The 24,888-nt window shown below is 48.3% G+C and overlaps 1 protein-coding gene across 1 annotated transcript in view; it reads right to left on the bottom strand.

Moving 5' to 3' along the window:
• LOC119463749 (myosin-VIIa-like) overlaps window positions 1-24,888 on the bottom strand; it is a 131,153-nt gene that overhangs the window by 89,728 nt on the left and 16,537 nt on the right. Inside the window, 1 exon segment of the mRNA XM_049655363.1 lies at window positions 2,387-2,493. Coding sequence (XP_049511320.1) covers window positions 2,387-2,493 — 107 coding nt within the window.

Genomic DNA, 24,888 nt, shown 5'->3' with positions numbered 1-24,888 from the left:
GATACACGTATGCGGTTTTGTGTTGAGACGCGTGTCGGGCGATGACGTAGTTTCCGTGAAACGGCTGTCTGCGGGGGACATCGAGAAAACCCGCTCCTGCGGTAAATAAAACAAAAAAAAAACTGTCAGCCTTTCCACTGGGGTGGAGATGGAAGCCGAGCGAAGCTGTACTATGGTGGGGAATTATGCATTTCCAATTATGACTATTAAGATGTAATCGTGTAATTGGTTATTTGAACTATTAAATAATGAGAAATATATATGATCCGGTGATTTTTAATTAATTAGTGACCACAGGGACCATGGCCTTATGGTTGCTACGGTACAACGCCATAAGGTGCACGGCAAATGTTAGCACGTTCTTCATAAACACGTCACCAACGCCGCGCGCGTTCGGTGCGAACGCGGGCAAAACGCTGCCTTTGTCGACAACAGTTGTGTGCGTTGTGTGACCGCACACAACCGCTGTCAAAACGCTGGCTACGCGACGAACAGCTAAACAACGTCTACACTGTTCGGGGCATAGAGTTTCTAAATAAAAAACCTAGAGGGAAAAGTGGCGCTAGTGTCTACGGGGGTTCTCCTGAACGTCGCCTCAACCTACATGGGAATGATGGGAAGTACAGGCTTCGGATTGACTTCTGTCTTGAAACTGGTGGCGTTTGCATGCCGCGCTGTAAACGAAGCTGTATTAAAACATTTTTGTGCAAAAATTTATTTTATTTATGTTGTGTTTTATATAATGCATTATACATTGAATAAAGTTTGTATGACTTTGAGATTGAAGCATGGTTTACCACCAGGGTATGCATCGTTCTGCCTGATTTAGCGCCACTGAATAATTATTTATTTACTTTCACAACAACAATAACAACCGTGCATGTGCTTATATAAAAAATACTCATCAAATATTTGTGGGAATAAAAATTTTGTATTATGAGAAAAGTGTTGCGCCTTTGAGAGAAATGTTACAAGTGTCGTCTGCTACGACGCCTGCTCGCTGCGAACGCGGGGGGGAAGTGAACTTTTCTCGCAGACGCACTTGCGTCTGCGAGAAAAGTTCACGTACCGCTTCACGTACCGCTTCTTCTGAAGTGCGCGCCAGCAACTGTTATGTCGTGGCTTTGCGCTTACCCGTTTTGCGACAGCAGACTACAGCCAGGAAGCAGCAACCTTTCCTACCACAAGTAAGTTTGTGTTCTGAAATGTCCTGAAACAACCATTTCAATGAACACATAAACGAGTAATGTGCAATGAAGCCCTCAATCAAATTTGATTGTCAAGCCCGTAGAAGAGCAACTATGTAGCAAACAAAATGCTTTATGCAAGCAGTCAGCAGTCGCTTTCTCGTCAGGGCTTCGTCAACACGCCGCGACACAAGCATCGTTCCAGCCGCTAGCTCACGCTATCGCCATAGAATAAAGAACCCTATCGCTACTTCGAGCGACCAAACAAATACAGAGAGCTCGAGAGTTTTGCGCCGCACTGCCCCACTGCGGATTGTAGCAACTGCGCTTGGAGCAAAACTAGCGAAACCAAAACTGACAAAAAAATACCTGTAGACTAGTTCGCCAGTCAACAGAATACCAATCCGTAGCCTGTACTTCCCATCATTCCCATGATAGTTGAACGATCGCAGCGCCACATTGCCCTCTAGTTATAGTAATATGAAACTCTATGGTTCGGGGAGAGGCAGGGGAGAGCCCAGACAGAGTCGGCGGCAGAGGCCGGCAAGGCTGCGCGCATGCGCCGCAGTAGCAGAGCGGGCACACACACGCACAGTCTAGGGTGCCTCGATGCCCCCTCGCCCACCGCTCACCTTCCACTGGGAAGTCGCGTTTGCTCTCCGCCGTACGTTCTCTCCCCGTGAAAGCGCGCGTCCCTCGCCCTCGCGCGCCTTCACTCGCACATACAGCATAGGGCCAATGAGAGTTTTTTTTTCTATTGCCGGACGCGACGATCAAAAGGTGAGCCCTTAACAGCTTCGCTGTAAAAAATAAAATAAAAAGAAACGATGCCAGTTTAATTACAGGTGTTTTGTAGAAAACATTATCGGTACTAACTTTCCAGAATTTTGTAGACCAAGGACGCAGGAACATGTCCTCTGCGCTAGAGTTGTGCAGATAAGAATGCGAATCGTTTTCAACAGTGGGTACAGATAGCACTATTAGCGCAACACCGACACGTTTGCAGAGCTGCAGAGGTCCCGCGACACCTCCATCGTCACCACAATACATGGCCCGCTAAAAGGAGCCCCTTATGGCCGACTGAAAAGCACCGTTGTTTGTCCGATATACACCGAGTATTCCAGAGCTCTCCAAAAGGAACAGGCGTTATCCCCTTACCGGAAAACCGGTCGAGTGCCAGGAAGGAATCGAAAGGATACGTATATCTTGTCCTTCCTGTAGCGTGTCCTGAGGTTGTTGTTGATGGTGTCCTCGTCGATGCGGCTCAGCGCCGTCATGTCCGGCATCCCGAGCTCCAGGCACCGCCCTGCGCACAGCAAGAATAGCAGGGGAAGGAGGTAAGCATTGGGGTATAGCCTCCCACGTGACTTCTAGAGAGATTACACGTGGCTTATCGGTAACATGGACAAGCTGCAGAGAATGGCGTGTATATGTCTATATAGTTGACAAACTCTACTAGCGTCACTGACCTTCCTGCAGAAACTACAAGGGGGGAGGGGAATCTGGCACTAGTGCCTCACGAGAACTGCAAGTATGGAAGTTTTAACAGCCGTCGGATTCTTTTTATGCGATCCCCTTTGGATATTACTGCTTTAATTAAAGGTCAAGAAGGCATGTGCCGAAGCTCGAAGCTTATATGTATCATGCCGCAGTGAACCCTGTGTTGAGCAACGCCATCGGTCGCGTACAGAATGCTCACGTAGATCATAGCATAGTGATTTCAAGTCTAATGCATGATAGCGATGCCGGTGGCTGACGCAATTATATCATAACGATTGTCACCTAGATAGATGTTTCGGGTGTTGCATTGAGTTGGCCGTTCACGAGCACTCTTGTGTTTTAGTTCCCGCGCCAAGCGATCAGATAGTGAGAAGGTTTTTTTCCCATTCACGCTGGCAATTCACAGACGCCGCTGTTTTCGTTGAATATAAACGGATACAGCCAAAACATAGTTCATAACACGTACACACACGGCGCCTGCTGATGCGCCTCGCATATGTTTGCGCAGCCAGGAGACATTTCCGCTTGCTGTTGTTACCGCTGCACCGAAAGGCTACACATTTGTTTTTCGACGACTTTGTATGAACTGACACCACGTAAATTTCACAGAGAACGAGCTAAAACCATCTTCAAATCTTTCCGCAGCACGCGACGGAAGCACGTGACTCTAGGCAGAACATCCAAGCAGCCGCGCGCGGGCCCGCACAAGGAAGAGAGGAGGAAGGGCTCGCCGCACGTCCTTTCCTCCGCGCCCAATGAAAAGGTCTATAGCGTTCCCGCTGAGCAGCTGTGTGCATACCACATCGTGTCGCATACGCTGGTCTCTAAATTTAAAAATAAAACTGCCTAATCTCGTCATTGAAGTTACACAAACAAGAAAAAAGCGCCTCAGAAAGGCCTGCCAACGTTTCAATAGGTGGGCCTATCTTTGTCAAAGGCCTTCGACAAAGGTAGGTCCACCTATCGAAACGTTTATGTAACTTCTATACCGCGGCATGCTGCTCCATCTGTCGGCCCCCTTCTTGATCTTTAATCTCGTCATCGGGCACTGACAAACCCCAGGTGTGACGCCTGCAACGTCGATGGCGGCGCTCATAAAGCCGGGGAGCCTGTACGCGCAGACTATATGCCTATACACGCAAATTCTGTGTCAGCGTTGCATGTATAGGCTTCCCAAGCCAGCGTTGTGGGACGCCTGGCACCTGCCAGGGCGCAGTTTCTGCTGCGCCGCAGTACTTGCGTCGCGTGAAGCGTCGTGCTGCGTACTGTTAGAACACCGTCCGAGAAGCTAGAGAGCAACGCTGAACATTGCTATCGCTTTCAGTGCATCGTCCTTCGGGCGCAACAGTCAATATTTTGACTGCAGCGAATGCAGCGAAGCTATTATAGGCTAGGTTCCAGGAGATCGCGTCCGGCAACGGAAGTAAACAGACAGACCGGAAGTAGATCAACAATTGGGGCTCCATGTGCGTGGCGGTTTCCCACCAGCTGTGCCGTAGCACAGGTGTCAAAACGGATGATGGATGGCCCATTGTTATACCCCTCGCCACCGGCGATGCCTCTTTCACAAGTGTCGCGATGCTCGGCGGCGGCACGTCCTACCAATCGTTATGCTCCTTTGTCTCGTGACGTTCAGATCGCGCTAGCGCTGTTATCAACAGTTGCCCTTTGGACTCGCTAAGGGACGGACGCTCGTTTAGTCACATCTTCCAGGATCCTGACGATGCCGTGCAGTGTGCCGCGGCTGTGAACGCTGTGACTCGTACGCTAGTCTATGACGATGGGGCCGACTTGGCGCAGCAAAGGCACTACTTGGCCATCACGCCGGGCGAAAACAAGACGCCGGTGTCCTTGCTCTTTGACGAACATGCCGAAGACGCTCAATATAGTCAATAATGATGATATATAAATTCACTATAGCAATATTCACTACAACAGACCCACCATAGTCACATATTCGCTGGACTTCCATCATCACAGTAGTGTAAGGGCTCTGAAATTTTTTTTTTCGTCTTTGCTGGCTTGCAAGGACTCCGCTCACGTAATACAAACATTTCCGGTGTCCCAGACGCGTATACATTGAAGCATTCGCGTGTAAAATGATTAACTTCAAAGCGATCCGACTACACAGAAGGTGCAAATGCGCGCGCCACCTTTACACGTGTGGAGAGAAATAGAAGCCTATTGAAGGTAACTGCATAGTATATATAGCTACGGTTGCATGAGCCCGACAAAGTCGGGTCGAGTCGGCTTGTCTGGCCGAAAAAAAGATCGACCGTCGTGTTCACGTATAAACGCTTGTAGGTAAGGTCGGGCGAGCGAAGAGGCAAGTTCAGTCAATCGGCCTGCAAGCTATAGGGTTGGGCTGACCCGGCAAACCTGATTGGCAAGATGCGTGTAAACGTGATCGGTTCGTGTTCGGTCAGCTCGACATCTGAATCGACTTACACGCGTCGAGTTCATGTAAGCGAAGCCAGTGCAGCCATTTCTTGTTCGATTATGACGTCATTGTTTCTCACTCTCTGCATAACGTCTACATGCCTCTCTGAGCCTATCGAAAGTACATTGTGCAGAGAACAATAAATAGTTACTGGCGAACAAACAACAGCTATGTTATGACAGGAACAAAAAAGTGGTACATTGTTTCGAGAGCAAGGAAATAATTTTGGAGAGAACACGAAACAGTCCAGCTTCAATGAGAGAGAGAGAATGAACATCTTTATTAAGAGATTATTTTAAGAGTTGTCTTCGGGGTGGTCTCCCCTTTCCAGGAAACCATAGGCTTTTGCCGCTTCCACGGCCCTCGCTACCAGCTGGCGCTGGCTTGCGAGGGTGGAGCTGGCTAGCGCACTCTCCCAAAGCTCAGGTGTGTGGTATGGATTGGGTGATTCTCTAAGGGGTGATTCAGTACAGCCCCCTACCATGTCGTAGAGGGTGCCCTGTGCACCACAAAAGTGGCAAAGTGGAGAGGACATGTAGGGGGTGAAGTGGTAGTTTCTAGATGGGTGGGGGAAGGTGTTGGTTTGCAGTGCTCTAAGAATGCGGTCATTACCTTTGGTTAGTTTTTTATGCGGGATCGGAAATATTCTTCGTTGCAACCTATAGTGCATAGTGATTTTCTGATAAGAGACCAGAGGGTGCGGTTGCCAGGGCTTCTCCGTTGTGCCAGGGGCTCGGTTAGTGAAACCTCGAGCCGTGAGATGCGACATCTCGTTGCCTGGAGCAAGTGACCATTCTGCTGCCGACGCATCAAGCTAAAATCGCACTACAGCCTGTAAACAGCCAAACAATGTCTTGCTGTATGTATGTTGCACATATATGCAGCGTACCTATATACAAACAACTTGATGTAGACTATCACTATAAAAGGTGCTTACAACGCGGAGGCTTGCGCTAGTCGATACATACTCGACAGGGTAACAGCGCGAAAAAGACGAAGGACAAGAACAGCGAAGCTCTTCCCCTGTCGAATAGATGTTTACTTCGGCACGGGTAGATGACCAAAAGAAAGTTCTTGTCGATAAAACAAAACGAAAAGTAAGTAAAATTAGTAAGCTCAGGCAGCAGCGAACACAGCGACACATACATGAGAGCGGTGCACGCGCCTGTCATTTATGATCACGGTGATCATCGCTTCGCCATTGCGCCCAGGGAGACGCATCATGTATATACTACAAGCATTTCTACGTTATCGAGAAGAAAACCCACCTCGCCTTTGCCAACGTGAAAACACGAAAGAAAATAAACGATGTAAAAATACAGAGCCGCGCGGCAAGTCCCGGAGGGGAAAACCCATCGCTCATGCGTCTCAGACGCGTCGGGGGGCATTTTGTCGCTCAGGGAGAGAAAAGAGACGTGTCAGAGGAGCTTGCGCCAACAAAATTTGCACAGACAACGAACTATGCAGAAAGAAGAACTGCCTATACATCTGCATTCCTCGCTGCTATAGTGGATTCACTTTGAGCAGACGACGCGCGGTAAGAGCTCAGAAGAACGCGGGACAGGAAACAAACAAACGAAAACGAGAATAAAGGAAAAGAAAACAAAAGAAAACCGGGCACGAATATCAAGCAGACGACCAGAACGCGACGAGCAGACGATAATAAAACGGCGGGCGCCGCCATGTTGCGACCGACGTTCAGCTCTCGAGTCTGTAAGCCGTCTGCTTCGACCGACGCCGTTTCGCATTCGTTTTTGGATTGCCGTGGGTTCGCTGTACTTTCCCAGCCTCCATTTCGTGTTTCTTTTGTCGCGAAACAAGGAAGCCAAAGATGTAGGTGAGTCATTTTGTTTGCGTTCGGTTATCGGGACGAGTGTGCCCCAGGGAGGCGGGAATTCCTTCGGCGAGGAAAACAGCGCCGCGGCTTATTCCGCGTACGCTTTTCATGGGTCATCTCCACTCTTCGTTCTCTCCTAAGCCGACAGCCAATCGTGGAACGGGGCCGACTTAACGTGTACGCTCGTACAGCGCTCGTAAAAGCTAGTACTACAGTCAGATCACGAAGAAATGAAGAAAGAGAAAAAGGAAGAAAGAAGAAGCCTTCACTTTTTCGAATCTCTATCGAGGAATCCTATTTTTCTGTTCTGTCAATAATTTTCAACGCAGAGAACACGAGCAGACGCGAGTTCCACGACGTCACAATGTCCTGCTCCCACGTGTGCACTTTCTGTGCGATAACGTCACGACACGTGTGCAACTCCCGGGAAGCGAAACAGAAGGCGCTCGCGGGAAAGCTTTTGTGGTAAATTATTTAGAGTATTCTGAAGCCCTCCAGTGTTTTCTTTAGGGGTTCAAGTTGGAAGACCTTCATCTAACGCATAACATTGAAAGTCGAAAATAATTAATTTCACGTGCGAGAATCGCATTGTGGAGCTGCAACAACTTGAAGATATACGCCAGTACTATAACGTTTACTCGAAAGTCAACTGATAAAAAAAAAAACGTACTCCCACTCCGTACAGCGCGTGGTTATTTTAATCTATAAGTCCTCGCTCAGGTCACTCGAGAAAGATATCTATACGGTGAATCACTGCATGCGCGCTCACATTAAATTAATGCCGACGAGAAACTCCGCGCACATACCCCCCTCCCCCCCCCCCTCCCCTGGACCCCCGCACCCCCGCTCCTAAGGTCGCGCGCAGTCAAGCAAGTTTGCTGAACTCGATACGCCTCGGTGAAGCCGCCGTTATTCACACGTAATCATCGGCACGGCGAACGGTCCTCACCTTCTGAAAAAAGAAAAAAACAACACACGAACGACCCTGACTGCCAGGCGTCCGCAACACGCGTGTTCAGCGTTTCCTCGGCATTCACTGACACACATTTATATGGTCATGCTATATATATACATATATAAACACGCACGCAGTCGAACCCGGATATATCGGACTCACATATAACGAATTACTGCGTATAACGAACAGCAGTAAAACACCCTAGAATATGTTTGTATAAAACTTTTATTTTATATATCGAGTGACCTATATATCGAACTTTTTTTTGTGACTTGAAAGGGTGATTTTTGTGATCCCCTTCAGATTCGCTATATCCGAGTTCGACTGCAAATATATATCAGGAGAAGATAGGAGATCTCAATGACCAGTTGTTATTCGAGGAAATGATGGCGCAATGGAGGCGTTGTGGTAGACGAAAATGTCGCAGTTACTCTCTAAAAAGTTTTACACCCTTAAGGGTGTTGCCTTGTCCCATGGGTGGCACGCCTTTAGGGCTATAAAATGTTTTATTGCACAGGACAGCGAGCTCTAGCTACACGTCCGGTGAGAAAAGATGCAGTTGAAAAAAAGTGTAATAATTGTTATCAACTTGGGCAGAGGAGAAATATTTCACAAGATAATTTGACAGTGGCAGCTTTCGTAATTTTATTTAATCCACTTTTAGCGACGTCTGTCGCAGCATTTATAATTTTTCACTTGCCGCAAGAAGCTGGCAAACAATAAAAATTCATTGGTCCTCACCAACGATTCGATCTTACCTATTAAACGTGAGGATGTTAGCCATGGGACAACCAAACACCCTTTATACACCCAGAAAGGTGTAAACACCTTTAGTGTGTACTCTGCCTTCGGGAAGGGGAGTGGGAGGGAGTAAAAAGAGAACGCACGAACGTCAAATTAGGGGGTTTTAACAACGGTATCGCGGAAGGACCAGCATCGAAGGAACACTGCGCAATCCTATTGAAGCCATACGAGCCGGCCCAGCACGTGATCGACGCGTCAGAGCACGCGGTAGGTTTTAGTGCTGCCACTATGCAGGCCGGTCTGAGCTGCGGCTGTCTAGCCGTCGCTGTATGCTACAGCAGGACAGACAGACAAGCATGGAGGAAGGAAAATATAGGAGGGAGCACACCGCAACGCGATTGTCGCCGCCTGTGGTGGCCCAACACGTGATGAAAACGTCAGAGCACGGAGGATACGTCAGAGCGCGCGCGGTAGGTTTTAGTACTCCCGGTAGATTTTTTTTTCTTTAATATTCATTCGAAACCATTTGAAACTCTTGAAATAAACAAAACCAAAAACAAGGGAAAAAAAACAAAGCAAAGAAAAATCTTTTTTCTTCCTGCATGTGAGCAGCTGCCGGCCGAGCGCGCACGGAATAAAAACTACCGGTAACTAAACGTCTCGGCAAATCTCGGATTCTCCGTGATCTCGACGCAAGAGGTCACGTGTTGGGCCGCCACTGCTGGTTACACGAAGCGTTCGCTTGCCAAGGCTGGCTGCATGACGTAATGCTCCCCTCTATATATTTTTCTTCCTCCATGCAGACAAGTGAGCGTCGATTAAAAGCTACCGGGAACCAAACGTTATCGGCCAATACGGCGAGTCTCGGAGGTCACGTACTGGACCGACACTGAGAGGGGAAGTAAATTACGGCAGAACTCATCTCACGATGACTATATCGACGGTAATGCAAATGGCAATCGAGCAATGTATACCGACATACCAGCATGACAACGATGGTATGCCAACAACCGTATGATGACCACAGTATGACGAGTAGGATGTGGAAGTTACAACGATGGCGATGGAACGATCGCGACTGGATCCTGACGACGGTATGACAACGAGTGCATGACGATCGATGGCATGATCCATGGCATATGACAACGGCATGCGGACAAATGGATGAAGACGATCGAGTGTATTAAGACAATGGCGTTGCACGATGACTTTATCTCAAAACCTGTGTGACGACTACGGCATGACGAGAGTCAGATGACAAAGATGCAGCGACGATACTGGCACGAACACGACCGCATTACGACGAAGGTCAGACAATGGAGGCATGATAGTGACTGTCTGACGATGACGACATGACGAAAGGTGACATAACCACGATTGAGCGACGACTGTACGATTACCGTACAATGACGAAGAAAGACTGACGTCGACGAAACGACGAAGGCGGTATGAGGACCACGGCGTGACAATAGGATGACGTTACTGAAGTGTGATGACAATAACGAAACAACAGCGTGACAACGACTGCGTGAAGACCACGACGTGATGACGACGGCACGACGACAGTCGGAAGACAAAGCTGGAATGACGACGATGACGACGACCACGACGGCTTCACGACCCCGAACACGTATACCTATATAGTGACCAGAGCTATTAGACAACTTGGACCACTGGGTCGGAGTAGAAGACCGAACAACGACAGGCATGAGGAGAGTGAGATATCACGAAACTGGAATGACAACAATGGAACGACTACGGCGACATCGCGACCAGGAGCACATACATAGTGGGCCAAGCATGTAGACAACTTAATTGGGCCACTGGGTCGGCGTAAGAGGATAGCCTTTGAAGGCAACCGTAATGTCGACAGGTGTCGTCCAAAACCCCACGTCTGTGACGCGTTTCCGGCTCCTAAAATGACTTCCACCTATTCAACTAGCAAAAGCATAGCCTTTAGGATCCGCGTTTAAAACCCATAGGGCGGCGTGCATTTGGAAACCACCTATTTCATTCTCGCCGTGACTGATCTATTCTATCGGCCTTCACCATTTCTCCAGCCTCATCTTACCTCTCATCTGCACCGTGAGTTATCCGCGGGGACGAGCTAAGCGCCACACCTCGGCCAGTGACGTAAAGGGGCTCAAGATGTTGCGCTGCTCGCGGCTGACAAAGGCAACCGCGGACCGCCGCGAATCTATTCAGCGAAGGCCAGATCAGGACGACCCGGAAATATGCGCTGTACAAAGCGTCCGCCTCAACCTGCCAATGGTCCTCGCGATAAAAGCGGTATAATATAGATCGAAACACTTGATGAACTAAAGAAACGTCCAGGGTATAGAGGTTCTAACAGAAAGAAAATGCTCAGTGTGGCACTCACAGTATACGATGCGAACCTTCAAATGCTGATGGCCGTGAAAATAAAATCCTTTGTCACGTGCGGCCCTCAAGAGGCGCCCCTTATGCCCTGAAACTTCGTCGTAAGAGATACCGCGAAAACCCGCGTGTTATATGAGGCCGAATATAGTCTCCAGGAGCGACACAGTAATCATAAAAAATGGGCAATTATTTCCCGAAGGCGAAGCCATTGAAACGGTTAGCCGTGCGCTGAAGGCGTCTCGGAACGCTAGCGTAACGAGGAGCACCACCAGGGGCGCTGCAGTCGTCGCACCTCGAGATGCACTAGATTACACCGAAGGAAAACTGTCAGCGCTTCTTTAGTTTGACGTTTACTGTGTGTTCTGCTCAGACCAGTGTGTATGGACCACAAGGTGGTATGAACATAACTGCTAAGCCTAGCAGGAACGCTAATGCGCGTGCGCGCACACCGCTCGTGGCAGCAGCGGAAGCTAGAACCCCGCCCCTGGCTCCCGTAGAGCTGGTAGAGCCTACTGAGCGGAGCCAAGGCCGGTGCTCTTCGATCCGTGACGTCATTCTACCTTTCCCGACTGCCATAGAACCTAATGGTGACGCTCCCGAGCAAGCCGTGGTGGTTTTGACGTCACCGCTTTCGTCACGCCAGGCTTGGCAATGGTAATTTCGGTCCAAGTAGCATGACGTCATAAACCAGAGTGCACAGGCCTGCTAGCGCGACGTCCGTTGCGTCCACTTGGCTTCGCCGCGTATGCATGCCGAATGCACTACGATGATTCACCGCTGTGTGTCGCGAGAGCGGGCAGCTCCACTGCTGTCGTGGACGAGGAAGAGCGTGGCCTTTGAGATCTAAAGCGCGCGACGCCTCCGTGCCACTCGATTCTCGGAGGCCATGAGAAAAGCATAGAGTTTTCTGCAAAAAAAAATTATTAGAAGGGATCGTCTGGCGCTGTGATCGTGCAGCTAGCCTTTAGACGTACGCCAGCCCTAGAGCACGTGTGAGTTATAGCAGCTACCGTGGGAATGATGGTTAATACATGGACTTGGCTGATCTTCGGGCTTGTGGCTTAAGATGGTCTCGTGGCAGAAATACAGACAAGAGAACGTCTTTCCTGTCTGTATCTGTGTGCTTTCCGTCTGTGTTCTTTTAATCGGCAATTCAGCGCTCGTCTACCTTCAAATGTCGGACCAACTAGCCCAACGGCTCACTCGTTCTTGTTGTTTTGTTAACTACAATGTATCTCCCTTTACAGGCCCATATTTCGAATCAATCCCATTTTTCAAAACGCAGAAAGTAATATGAGACTGCGTACATGCGTAATCAGTACGAATTTTTGCGTTTGTGACGCAATATATATTTTTTTTCAGAACGGTCCCATTACGCAAAGTCACAGAGCCGTTTAATGCGAGAAGAGCAATGTTTAGGCAAATTGACTTGCTAATCATCCTTCCACATGCCGACTAATCTGCCACGATTGCAACTTCCGCAGACATTACAGCGGCAAAGTCCCTATATTAATTATTCTAGGACGTTGTGTGAAGAAGAGGAACAGTCTAGTGCCGCCCGAGTCCTGCATGGTCCGGGTTTTGGGGTTCCGATGTCCACGCACACTATCGAAAACCAAGGCGTTCGCGTTATATGACGGTCGCTACGGTACACTGCCGAGGATACGTGCTTCAAGCAAAAGCTATATAGAGAAGCTAAAACGCATAGCGTCAGCGCTCGGGACGAACGCCCCCTTTTCAACGGCTCAAATGGAAGGCGAGACCGACAGCATAGAAAGAGACCACAGGACGCATTGATACAAAAAAAAAAAAGACAATAAAACTAAAACTCGCGCCCCACCCAAATGGGCGGTGTTTCCACGTCGTTTATCGAGGGGGCACGATGTGGTAAAAAAAAATATAAGAAAAAGGACCATTAGGAAACCACTTGCAAGACAAGCAATGTGGAGGCGGGTCAGAGTCTGAACAAACGGCTCTCTGTGGCGGCTCCTGCTTAACACGAGTTTAAGTGCGGGTGGCTTTTTTTTTTTTTTCGCTTCGCGTTTAATACTATATATGTATAGCTGTGACACCGTCTTACGTGATAATCCAGCGTATCGAAACCCTAGCCAATTCAATTTCAGTTTTATTTCCAGTTTGTACAAAAACTGAGGGTGGCAGGAGGAAAGCAGTGTCGTAGCGCTGCTTTTAACACTACAGTTCATATAAAATTGTTGCAGTGTTTACACGGGGTTCTGCAAAAGGTCCTGCTCAGGACAACCGCTATTACGCACAACCGCTCAATCGCCGTGCGCTCAGCCGATTTGAATAACATTTATTGCATTCATGGGAGAAATCTGAATTCTCCAGACTGTAAGAAGCGGGATTTCGATTAAGGACTTCAAATTTGGCGGAAATCGTCAACTTTCCAAAAGAAAAAAAAAACAGAAACGGAAAATGACGGGCAAAGTTTACAAATATGTAACTGCGCACCAAACACAGACATCGCAGTTGTGTCATCTGCATCTGCTGGCGAATCTGAAGCGAACAAGGGTGATATACAAGTTTAGAGCTTACGCAAAATCCTTACAATATTTACGAGGGTTTTGCAAAAGTACTATTCACAAATTAGTAAAGTTGTCCGCTTTAGATGTCGCAATGGGGTAGTACACAAAATTGGGATATCGTACTTTATTGTTGAGTTCGGGAGTTGGTAATCTTGATACTTGCCTGTTTTTAATTGTGTGATTTACAAGTATTAAAAATATTTAATGCTTCGACTAATGATCTACCTCCTACAGTCGGTATATTTTAACTTTTTTTTTTTAATGTGAGGAAGCTAATCAAGTTAGGTGCAGTGAATTTCGAGCAAATATATTTCTCTGTTCGCATGTATGTATTTGAATAGGAGCTCTTGAGTCAATGCGCGCTCTTAACGCACATGTGTTCAACCCTCGAGCCGACCGAAACGGTTAGTTTCAAGTGGGCAAATGTGATATACGACTTCACGGCTTATATAATATTGTTGCGAAGTCGCATATCACATTCTTCCACTTGAAATTCTCTAAGAGATGCCGTTTACAAAACTGCGATATACATTTTTGGTGCATAGTTGCGGATTTGTAAACTTCACGCGTTAATTTTTCTTATTCTATTCTTTTGAGACTTACCAATTTTCGGCAATTTTTATGAAAAGTATGAGGTCCTAAATCAAAATTCTGCTTGCTACAGGAGCTAGAATTTAACTTTCCCTTTCAAATGCGTCAAATGTGACAAGTTTTCTTCAAATCTGTCAGGCGGTTATATTATGAAAGCCTTTCCCCGTTTCACGTGTGCGTTGAATACGGAAATTGGAGTTGGCCCCGAGTTTTAGTTGAGTTTCCTCTTACGTAAAATGGAGAGCTAAAGGTGGCTCGCCCACGTACATACTCAGTTCGAGCAATATGAAAGGGAACGCTCAAACTGCTTTAAAAAGGCCGCAGCGAATAAAATCTCAAGCACCATAGAATACTTTTCAATAAGAGAAAATGTTCAATGGTAAAGAAAAGTATTACGTACTAACATGTCCGATTCAAATCCACACATCACAAGTATTACAGCTTAGGAACGAATTAATTCTTTCTTCTCGTATTTGTCACGGCTGTACTTTTTAGCTATAGTTGCTTTCTTGAATCTAGATAATGGTTCGAGAGGGTCTTCGCACGATGGTTCGCATTGTGTATGTCTGCCGTTGCAACAGCTTCATGCTGTGAACATTCCCTTCTTTCTTTCTCCCTCTTTTTTCGTTTGTCTGTTATTATTCTGCTGAAGGTTAATCGTTCACGTCGCAACCTCCACATCGGGACAGAAGACGTTCCCGCGTCGTCTGCTTCTCTGAGCAAAAGACAGACGACGTTCCTGCGTCGTCTGCTTCTCTGAGCAAAGGACAGACGACGTTCCTGCGTCGTCTGCTTCTCTGAGCAAAGGACAGACGCTGTTCTCCCGTCGTCTGTACCTCCAGAAACAGCGGCCGAGTGGGACAGACGTACGACGTTACGGTGATCCCGCAAACAGCAGACGTCAAGTGTGGGAGGAAGCAGACGACCGTTAGCGGCGACACACACGCACCGACGTGAGCGCAAACGACATGCGACCGTCCCCCCAGCATACTACACTATAGTACGCGCGAGCCACGCGAACAGGCTGGCTGGCGCTTGCGGTCGTTCGCGCCCACCTCCTTTCCGAAACAAACAAACTCGCGCCTACCCACATTCGCAATCAAACACACAGCGAACCCGGCGCGTCTACGATCTTACACAGGAATGCGCTTCGTTCACAGGTTTCCTCTGCGCAGGCAGACACAGTCAGTGAGTGACCGCTGTTCCACGAACTCGGATTAGTCACGCTCCATCGACATCCGTCGACGGGGCGGAGCAAGCTGCATTCCAGCGGGGATGAGAGCGCCCGTTTCTCCGCAACGTAGACAAGGCCCACACTTTGTTCGCCAAGCGCCCAGGTACACAGATACACACCGCTATCGGCGACCTGCATCGCGGGTGGCGCTAGAGCTACACCCCTCGCACCCCCCCGCCCCTCCCCCCCATCCCCTGTCCCAGAACGACAGCTCTCTCGTGTCGTGGCCTCCTCCGCGGTGTGGTTCTCTTTATGACCACCCCCACCACCACGTAGTACTCTTCAATTTACGGCACATTTCGCCCGCACCAGACTCATCGGCCGAGCCGAAAATCGGTCGAAAGCTTATACGGACCGCTGCGTCAGCGCTGACGCATCTGAGTGGCCGTCGTACTATATCGCGTAAGTAGCCGGCAAAGCGGAAAGACTTGGGACAGACTTTGTTGCGTCTGCATTTGCGCAGAATGCGGCGTCAGCGACGAATAAGTGGTCGCGATCGACCTCCTATAGGGGCGCGTCGGAAATGCTTCGTATACCTTTGGGTTTTTTTTTTTTTTTTTTTTTTTTTCTTTTTTAAGCATAGCAGGGGTTCCCTTCAGGACGAAAGCAAACTATCTTGCGGCGTACCCCCCCCCCCCCCCCCAAGACCACTTTCTTTATCACGTGTTATCCACCCTGGGAACATTCCGCGGGCTATCAACGAGAAACTAAAGACAACCATAGATTACAATATTTCTTGTTTATTCAATAATCGCTCATCGCAATTCTACGTCGTAATACGCCAGGCAGTTGTGCAATGTGTACCGTGGTACGAGCTAGCCTTAGTCAAACTGTCCAAAGAAGAAAACAAGATAAAGAAATTACGGTTCAAGGTACGATTATAAGACCAACTGTCCCTATAGTTTGCTACCATTAAAAACACACCCGTAATGTTACGCATACATCTGGCTTTACGTCCGCGGGGCGAATATTTTACGCAATCGCTTCTGAGCTAACTTCGACAAGGATTAAAGGCGATGCGCATTACAATGTGCGAGGGTACATCACAGATCGTTCCAAGGGTGAGGAGGTTGGCAAGTGAGAGCGCGCGCACGTTCTCCGCCTGTTCTACATCTGCGCTTCCCGGAGGCAGCCTGATACGGAACAGAGTCGCGCGTCCGCTCGACCCACGCAGCCTGCGCATCGTCGCCAACCATCAACGCGCTCGCAGAGTGTATCTATACAGAAGCGGACGAACGCGTGTTGCATCACAGGCCTAATTGCACGCGACAGCTGGCGCGGCGCGACGACCGACCGCTCGGCTGACTTCGTGCGTGATCCGAGTTCCGGGAAGCCATGAAGCCGGACGCAAGGTCAGGGCACCGCGCGGCGCGCGCCGTTCACGTCGTCTGCTCGTCACATTTTCCTGCCTAGCAGACGTACACTACACAAGCTAGGCGTCCTAGCAGACGTACACTATAGAAGGCGTCCCAGCAGACGTACACTACAGAGGGCGTCCTAGCAGACGTACACTATAGAGGGCGTCCTAGTGTACGTATACAAGGCCCACACTCGCGTCCTAGTAGACGTACACCATAGAGGGCGTCCTAGTGTACGTATACAAGGCCCACACTCGCGGTCCTAGAGGTAGAACGTCTAGTGTACTACAAGCCCACACTCGCGTCCTAGTAGACGTACACCATAGAGGGCGTCCTAGTGTACGTATACAAGGCCCACACTCGCGTCCTAGTAGACGTACACCATAGAGGGCGTCCTAGCAGACGTACACTATAGGAGCTAGGCGTCCTAGCAGTCGTACACTATAGAGGGCGTCCTAGCTAGCAGACGTACACTACAGAGGGCGTCCAAGCTAACGCGGGTCGATTGATTTAAAGATGGATCGTTTTGCGCGAACCGGATTAAGTACTTTTTTGTGTGTGGAACGGTTTCTAGCATGAAATTTCGTTTTGTGAAAAAAAAAGGGAGGCGACAGTGCAGAGCGCTGGAAGCTATAATAGCAACCGTGAAATTTCTCCAATAAGCTGCACACTCGTAGGCCTTATATCTCCTCACGAGCACCAGTATGAGTTTGATCATTTACACCTATACTATGGCACAGTGAGGTCTCCTAAACGCGACCATTACTGCTCGCGAATACACAAGCGTACTGCCGAGCAGTACGTTTGTCTCTGAACAGTATACGTTTCTCTCCGAAGGCCGCCGGCGAGGCTAAATTTAGCGCCGATTGCGTCATGTGTGGCGCGACAACTGCGCCATCTGCGCAAGTGATACATACATGTATTCTTTCCCCCATACACAATGATACTGCAGCAGGTTGCATGAGTAGTATATATGGTTGCAAATATACCGGGTGTTCAAAATTAAGCTTTACGGAATTTTTTTAAATCGCCTGTGGCAGGTAGCATAATTCTTATCTTTGAGCTGGGTTATTCGAAGAGGCGGACATTAGTAGCACGAGAAATCGAAACACATATTCAACTAATTAACAAAAATTGTCCAATGAACTTCTTAGTTAATCACTTTACGACAAATATTGCAATTTACAAATTGTAGCCAGTGAGCTTGCAAGACGCATCCACTTGAAATGAATTTCCAGGATGACACCAATTTCGAGATATTATTTCCCCAAAGTGTGGCACGAAATACATGGGCTGCAGTTACTTTTGTGCTTCAATGTATAAAACAGCATTTTGGTAAAAAAGTAAGAACAGTGCACTTTTACGGCGAGTTTGATGGCGCGTATCTCAAAACTGGTGTCATTCTGGAAATTCATTTCAAGTGGATGCGGCTTGCAAACTCACCGGTTACAATTCGTAAATTGCAATATGTGTCGTAAAGTAATTATCTAAGAAGCTCATTAGTCATTTTTGTTAATTAGTTGAATATGTGTTACGATTTCTCGTGCTACTAATGTCCGCCTCATCGAATAACCCAGCTCAACGATAAGAATTGTACTACCTGCCACAGGCGATTTCTAAAAATTCCGTAAAACTTAAAAATTAACACCCTGTATAAGCGATAATTCTATAACGTGTTTTCGTTACATCGGTGTCTGCAAACGACCCTCTGTGGCCGTTTTTAAAGACGTTTCACGTCATAAATTATTAGAGAGAACTCTGGCGGTGTCTATACGGCAGCTGCAAGAATATGGTCGTTCAGAATATGGGCAGAGCTAGAGTGTGCACTCTAGACAGGGCGTACTAGAACCTTGGAAATTATGGATGGTACATGGATTTGCCCAGAACTTCGTCCTTCTGATGCCTTCAAACGGCTCTGTGACTTTGCAAATTGATCATTTTGAACAAAATATTGCTCTAAGAACGCAACGTTTCGCAATATGCGTGCGCTCAAGACCTACTGTCTCTCTACGTGTGTTCAGAAACGTTCGATTTCTTGGTTGGAAATTTCGAAAAAAAAAAAAGAAAGGTGTACATTGCATAACACCACAGGAACGCTTGATACCACGAAGCACGAAGATCATAAACAAATCCCTGTAAATTAAAATTAAATTATGCGTTTTAACGTCCCGACACTGCACAGTTGGGTCATGGGTACGCCGTAGTGGATGGGTGGGTCCGGAATAATTTTGACCACCTGAGGTACTCGAGCGTTTCTTGCATTTCGTCTCCATCGAAATGCGGCTGCTGTAGCGGGGTACACGAACCCCCGACCTCGTCTTCGGCACCATTACACCATGGCCACTGAGATCCGGCGACGGGTGTACAAGTACACAAACTACCGATAAATCCCACGACAGTGCAGGTGAAAGCCAGAGTTCCTACTATATATATAGTGTGTATATATAAACAGTACACAGCGTACCCTAGACATTTCATGTGATTCAATGTATAGGCAAGACTGGATGAACAATAAAAATGAAGGCGGGATGGGGGGAGAGGGGGTGACCAACCAAGAACAAACGACAGCAGCGCGAAAGGCGCAGAGCTTGACCGTTGCCATGGAAACGGGTGCACCGTTTCCCCCCCTCCCCCGCCGATGATGCGAGCCGGAAGACGTAAACTAAGGGACTGCCGAGGATTAGAAGGACAAACAGCCGATGGCGATGCGAAACGGGGCGATTGTCGGCCGCCAGAGGGCAGCGCCGTCCCTCTCTCTCTCTGTAGTGTACGACGACGGCTGAAGGCAGCGGCGAGCGATGTACGCGACGCAATGGCGCTGCGGAGAACGGACGTGGCGCCGCGTATTACGGCGTCGCCAAGCGTCGTAAATATCGGCCGAACTAACGGCGGAAACGGCCCAGAACGACAAGCAGAGGAAGGAAGCGAGCGGTGTATGCGGTGGCAGCCCGTGTCTTCTCGGCCTGTCGAATTCCCCGTCCTTGTGCTGCCCTTCGCGCGGAGCTATAGTTACGGGGTTCCCGCGAGTCTCTTCTTAATTGCCGCCCGTCGGGCGTCACGTGACTGTTCTTGGCACGGTCGCCCCAACGTGCGCTTTTCTTTTCTTTAAGAACACTCCCGACTGCGACGGCTACGACGCAGCAAAGACGAGAACGATTGAGATACAGTCAAACTCGTGTCCCATGCACTGGAAGGGGGGGGGGTCACGTTAAAGAGATGCCCCCTGGTGGTCAAAATTAATCCGGAGTCCACCACTACGGCGTGCCTCATAATCAAATCGTGGTTTTGGCACGTAATAAACCCCAGAATTCACTCATATTCGAGAGACGTCGAAGACACCTGACATCCAGTGTACGCATCGTGGACAGAAAACCTCGGACGACCATTAGCAAACATATATAGGCGAAGTAAAGGTGCGGTAATCTAGTACTAATATAAAGGACTCTCCTATAGCACTCATTCGTACTGTGAGCACTCGAGGTGGGAATATCATAGGATTACCATTCCATGAGTAGCTAAGTTGGCCTCAGATTTGTCGTCCTGGATGGCTCGCGGTACTGTCCGAGAAACTGCGTATAGGTCAACGCTCATTGGCTGAAACCGGCGTCTCCGGTAGCTCTGGGTAGTCCGGGACGATAAATCGAAAGTACCCAGTCTGTACTATGATTATTGCACGGATTGGCAGACATGGGCAAGGAAAAGGAGGGTAGTCTGGCACCCAGTCGTACTATTAGCGCGTTCATGAATACTCACGGTGGAGTACTCATAATGTCCATTGATACTATGGATACCATCAGTGGCGTCACTAATGGGCCAATCAAGAGATAATGGGCTGGAGCAGAAAAGTGCTGACGGAACGGCGTGCGCGGTGAAAGCTTTCGGGTACTTGTATACGCGATTTTTTAGGCGTAAGTACGCTCGTATGTTTCAATATGTTTTCAGTATGTAAATATGTTTTCAGTATGTTTTCGCGTCAGCCTAAATTTGTTCATTATACAATAAATACACCCGATGTTTACTAATAAGGTCCGTTCAAAGTGCTCGATCAATATTTTTTGTTACATTCTTTCCTGATCACTTATGAAAAGTATAACTGTTTCCAGTTATACATAATTGTAATTATATTTTGCTATAAGCATTGTTCGTATCGTGCAGGGCATTGTTTACTCTTTGATTTTAATGTATACTATTTTAGCCGCACTGCAGAGCCGCATTGTAGAGCACTGGGTGCTCTACAACTAATAGTGCGAATGAGTACAATGAGTACATCACCACATGTTAATTGAAATTTATCGGTCCACAATGCGTACATTGGATGTCTTAGAGTAATCATACTACTAAAATGCTATTGGTTCAAGCAGCTCTTCGATGCCAAGAAACTGAGGGGATTCTTTAAGTCTTGATTTTCTTCGTCTAAACCAATTGGTCTAAACTCGATAAAGGATGAATTTTCCTTTCTCGTTTATATGAGACATACGCTGACTGCGCAAATCGTAATTGAAGGAAGTAATAACTCAAATGTACCTCTTTATTTAGAAACAACTGCACGCCGGTCCAACAGTGTGCTCGAAGTAAGACACCAAAAGGGAACTGAACTCGTCGTCGACGCACCAATTTGCGCAGCCTCTTATCAGGTTGTTTCTCCCGACCGCCCACGAAGACGTCGATAAAAGAGTATGAAAAAATAAATTGGACGGCGTTAAGAGGGCGGTGAGGGGAAACGCGGGGAAAAAGTAAATACAGCAGACACAAGTGTACGCGGCCACACACGCACCATCAAGCAGACGACGAGAGGACAAACACAGATCCGGTGATGTTCGTCTGCATGCAGCAGAAGAAAAAAAAAAATCGTCTGCAGCTCGCGACCCACACAAACACACACAGCGGTGGCATCGGTACTCGACGTTTCCGGACAAAAAAAAAAAAGACAAAAAAACAAAAACACAACGCAAAACAAAACAAGTTCTGCCGCAACCTCCATTTCCGCCGCGGTGTGCCGCCACGTTCCACTCCTTTTTTTCCACGAAAAAGGAAGCCCAGTGCAACCGACACTACAGTGGTGTCGTCAGTTCATGTCTTCGGGCGCACGACATCCGTTATTTCACTTCTTTTTTTTTCTTTATTGCTTCCTGTCCTGCATTCTTGATTCTGGCACGCGCCTACATCGCGCTATCTCTCTCTCTCTCTTTCCCAGCCTTACGTCGTTTGTTCGGGGACGGCCGTCGTCACTACCGAGATTTTAGTCGGCGTTCCGGACATGAACACACGACTGCCTCTATGTAGCAAGATGGTAGAAAAGGCGGGGGGGATTGTACTCGGCGCATGAAATAAACCGATTAGAGCGCACTTTCTGCGTCGATTGATCTTGATCGGTTGCAAACAACCCATCTTTCACGCTGCTGTGATGTGGAACACTATCGCCTTTTGTATTTATACAGCATCAGCGACGAGGTGCTGCGCTCAAACGCGCTGACGCCGATCAGACCGGCGCAGGACACGTTTATACGCGATTGCCGACGGTGCGGTGTTACGAGTGAAAACCGGCTTTTCCTTTTTACAGCAAAGCTGTATATGGCTATAGGGTTCTGGCGGGTCGCGTCCGCGGACAAAACGATGCGTAGAACAACAAAGTGGGACGATCCTGGTGATAGTGCAGAAAGGGTCCAAGCTCAATGGCACATACCTCTGTGGGCTCGGGGACCTGTAACGCGCCCTTGAACTGCCCTTGTCACACGTGGGACCCAAAGAGTCAAAAACAATGCGCCGGATGCGATCAACGCTGATGCCCAAACGCTAGTCTATGACGTGTCGAAACGTCAGTGATAAAACGTAATAGTCTACCAACCAATAGCTGTGTCCCGTTCTCTCTTAACGTCAGTGATAAAACGTAATAGTCTACCAACCAATAGCTGCGTCCCGTTCTCTCTTCACATAGCCATTTCCCTAGCGATGTCACCAGTTAGCGAAAAACAGCTCGACCGTCCTGGTGCAGTTAATTTGAGTTAATAACTCGTACTGGGACATGCTTCCGACACTTTCTATGGGCCCCAACATTATTGTAACTTATTTCGGTGCTTTTGAGGCACGCGCTGGCCGCGTAGGCTAGCTGTGACGCAGTTAGCGAGAACCAGCTCGGCCGTGGTGACAAGGTTAGTTTGGCGTGCACTCAATACTAGTGGGACAAGTTTGTGACGAATTTTATGGCCCCGCAACAACATATATACCTTCTTTCGGTACTCACGCTTGTCGAAAACGCGACGAGCGATTGTCAAGAGTGATAACACGGGAGTGTGTTGCTTGCACCGGCAGAACGCGCAAGGGAACTCAAAAACCACGAACTTGTAATTCGAAAACGCCGTATTCTGAACGACTGACAACAGGCTTTGCACCTACGCATTTGTCTTGAGTGCGAGTAGAAGGCGTTCTGCGAGCGTCTAGCATGGTCTGGCTAGGAGCCTCTGTTATGGCCATCTCTGTGTACGTAGCGTACCATCGCGTCAGCTGTGGCCAAGTTGTTTTGGGAACGCGCAGTCGCCCGTGTATTTGGGCTGTTAAAGTGCAGGAAATAATGCCCGGCAATGGGGGAATGCTTGGAAATCAGATGTTTGCTTCATATTTTATGTTATTGTTTGGGATGAGTCGGGTATTTTCTACGCCATGTATGTGAAAGCGAATTGCTTTTGTTTGTAACGCCGCCAATTCACCATTTTTGCATGTTTCGCCTCTACACGCAGTACTCCTATAATGTCTAAATACCAAAATGACACATGCTTGTAATTAACATTTCAGCTGATGCCGTCCGGTGGAGCTTCGTACGGAAACCACTGCTGCTTACCTGGTGCCACGACGTTGGATGAATGCACAAGAAGAGCCAGAACGAGCACTTATATAGAGCAAAAGAAACGTTTACTCATTTCACAAGGCGTCTTGCGTCTACTTTATGAAATTGCACGTGGTACAGGTTCGATGGAGGCTCATAAAGATCGTTCGCAATCATTTTCACTAAATAATAAAACGATTCCGCACCAACACCGCGCGCGATTGAGCAGCAGAAGCAAGAAAATGCCGCGCCGATCACCGCAACCGGCGTAACGCGCGCCAGCTAGCGTTCAAAACGCGCGCGCACGAAACCGAAAGTGTGGTTCAGGTATTAACGCCGACGGCTTGGTGCGCTGCAGTCAATCGAATGATTCTGGGATGCGCCGTCTGCTAGCTGTTTCCGGTTCGAGTCAGCGCAGCCGCCGCCACCGCTTCGCCGTTGAAGCTCATTGATGCGCTTGCAGTCCGGCTTCGCCACACACGAAGACTTACCCGGTTGCAGGCGCCTAGCAAAACCATTGTCGGCTGTTCAGCCGTTGGCTGCTCAAATTCAAGCATTAAAGGTAAACGCATGTGTAACTACTGTCTTGCAGCATCCCTTGCTGAGTCAGCTGTGCGCAAGCGTCAGAGGCATATGGCTGCCATTTCCAAACTGTAAGAAGGCAGAGACCATCAGTGAACAAAAAGAAAATGAACGTATACAGCGCCACCTATCAGGCGGCGCGATGAGCTGTGTAAGGGCCGACACGGAATGATTCCCCAAGATATTTCTTTCTCTAACATTGACTCAAACAACCAGAACTATTTCAGTACTCGCATGCACATATAGCGGTATTATGAAACATGGTTTTAAGGCGCAAATTTAAACGGGACACAGTGAGATAACTCCCTGTGGTTGCTTAGTAGCCACTAAGCAGAGTCCAACACTATAGTGTTGGACTCTTAAGCACGAGGTTTCGCGATCGAATCCCGGCCACGGCGGCCGCATTTCGATGGGGACGAAATGCGAAAGCACCCGTGTACTTATATAGATTTAGGTGCACATTTAAAAACTCCAGGTGGTCGAAATTATTCCGGAGCCCCCTGCACGCACTACGCGTGCCTATAGTCAAATCGTGGTTTTGGCACGTAAAACCCCACAATTTAATTTATATAACAGCGAGACACATAATACTCGTAACCAACTCGCCCACATTTGTTCCTTGAAAGCAGATAGAGGTAATGCGCAGCCGTAACATGTCGGCGATACGGCCATTCCCCCGTCTGGTTGACAAAAAAGCTTCTAACTTCTAACT

Source organism: Dermacentor silvarum, chromosome 9 (assembly GCF_013339745.2).
Source record: "Dermacentor silvarum isolate Dsil-2018 chromosome 9, BIME_Dsil_1.4, whole genome shotgun sequence".
In the NCBI taxonomy this organism is placed as follows: Eukaryota; Metazoa; Arthropoda; class Arachnida; order Ixodida; family Ixodidae; genus Dermacentor; species Dermacentor silvarum.
The sequence above is the reverse complement of the archived record's forward strand: the minus strand, read 5'-3'. Positions and strand labels throughout refer to the sequence as shown.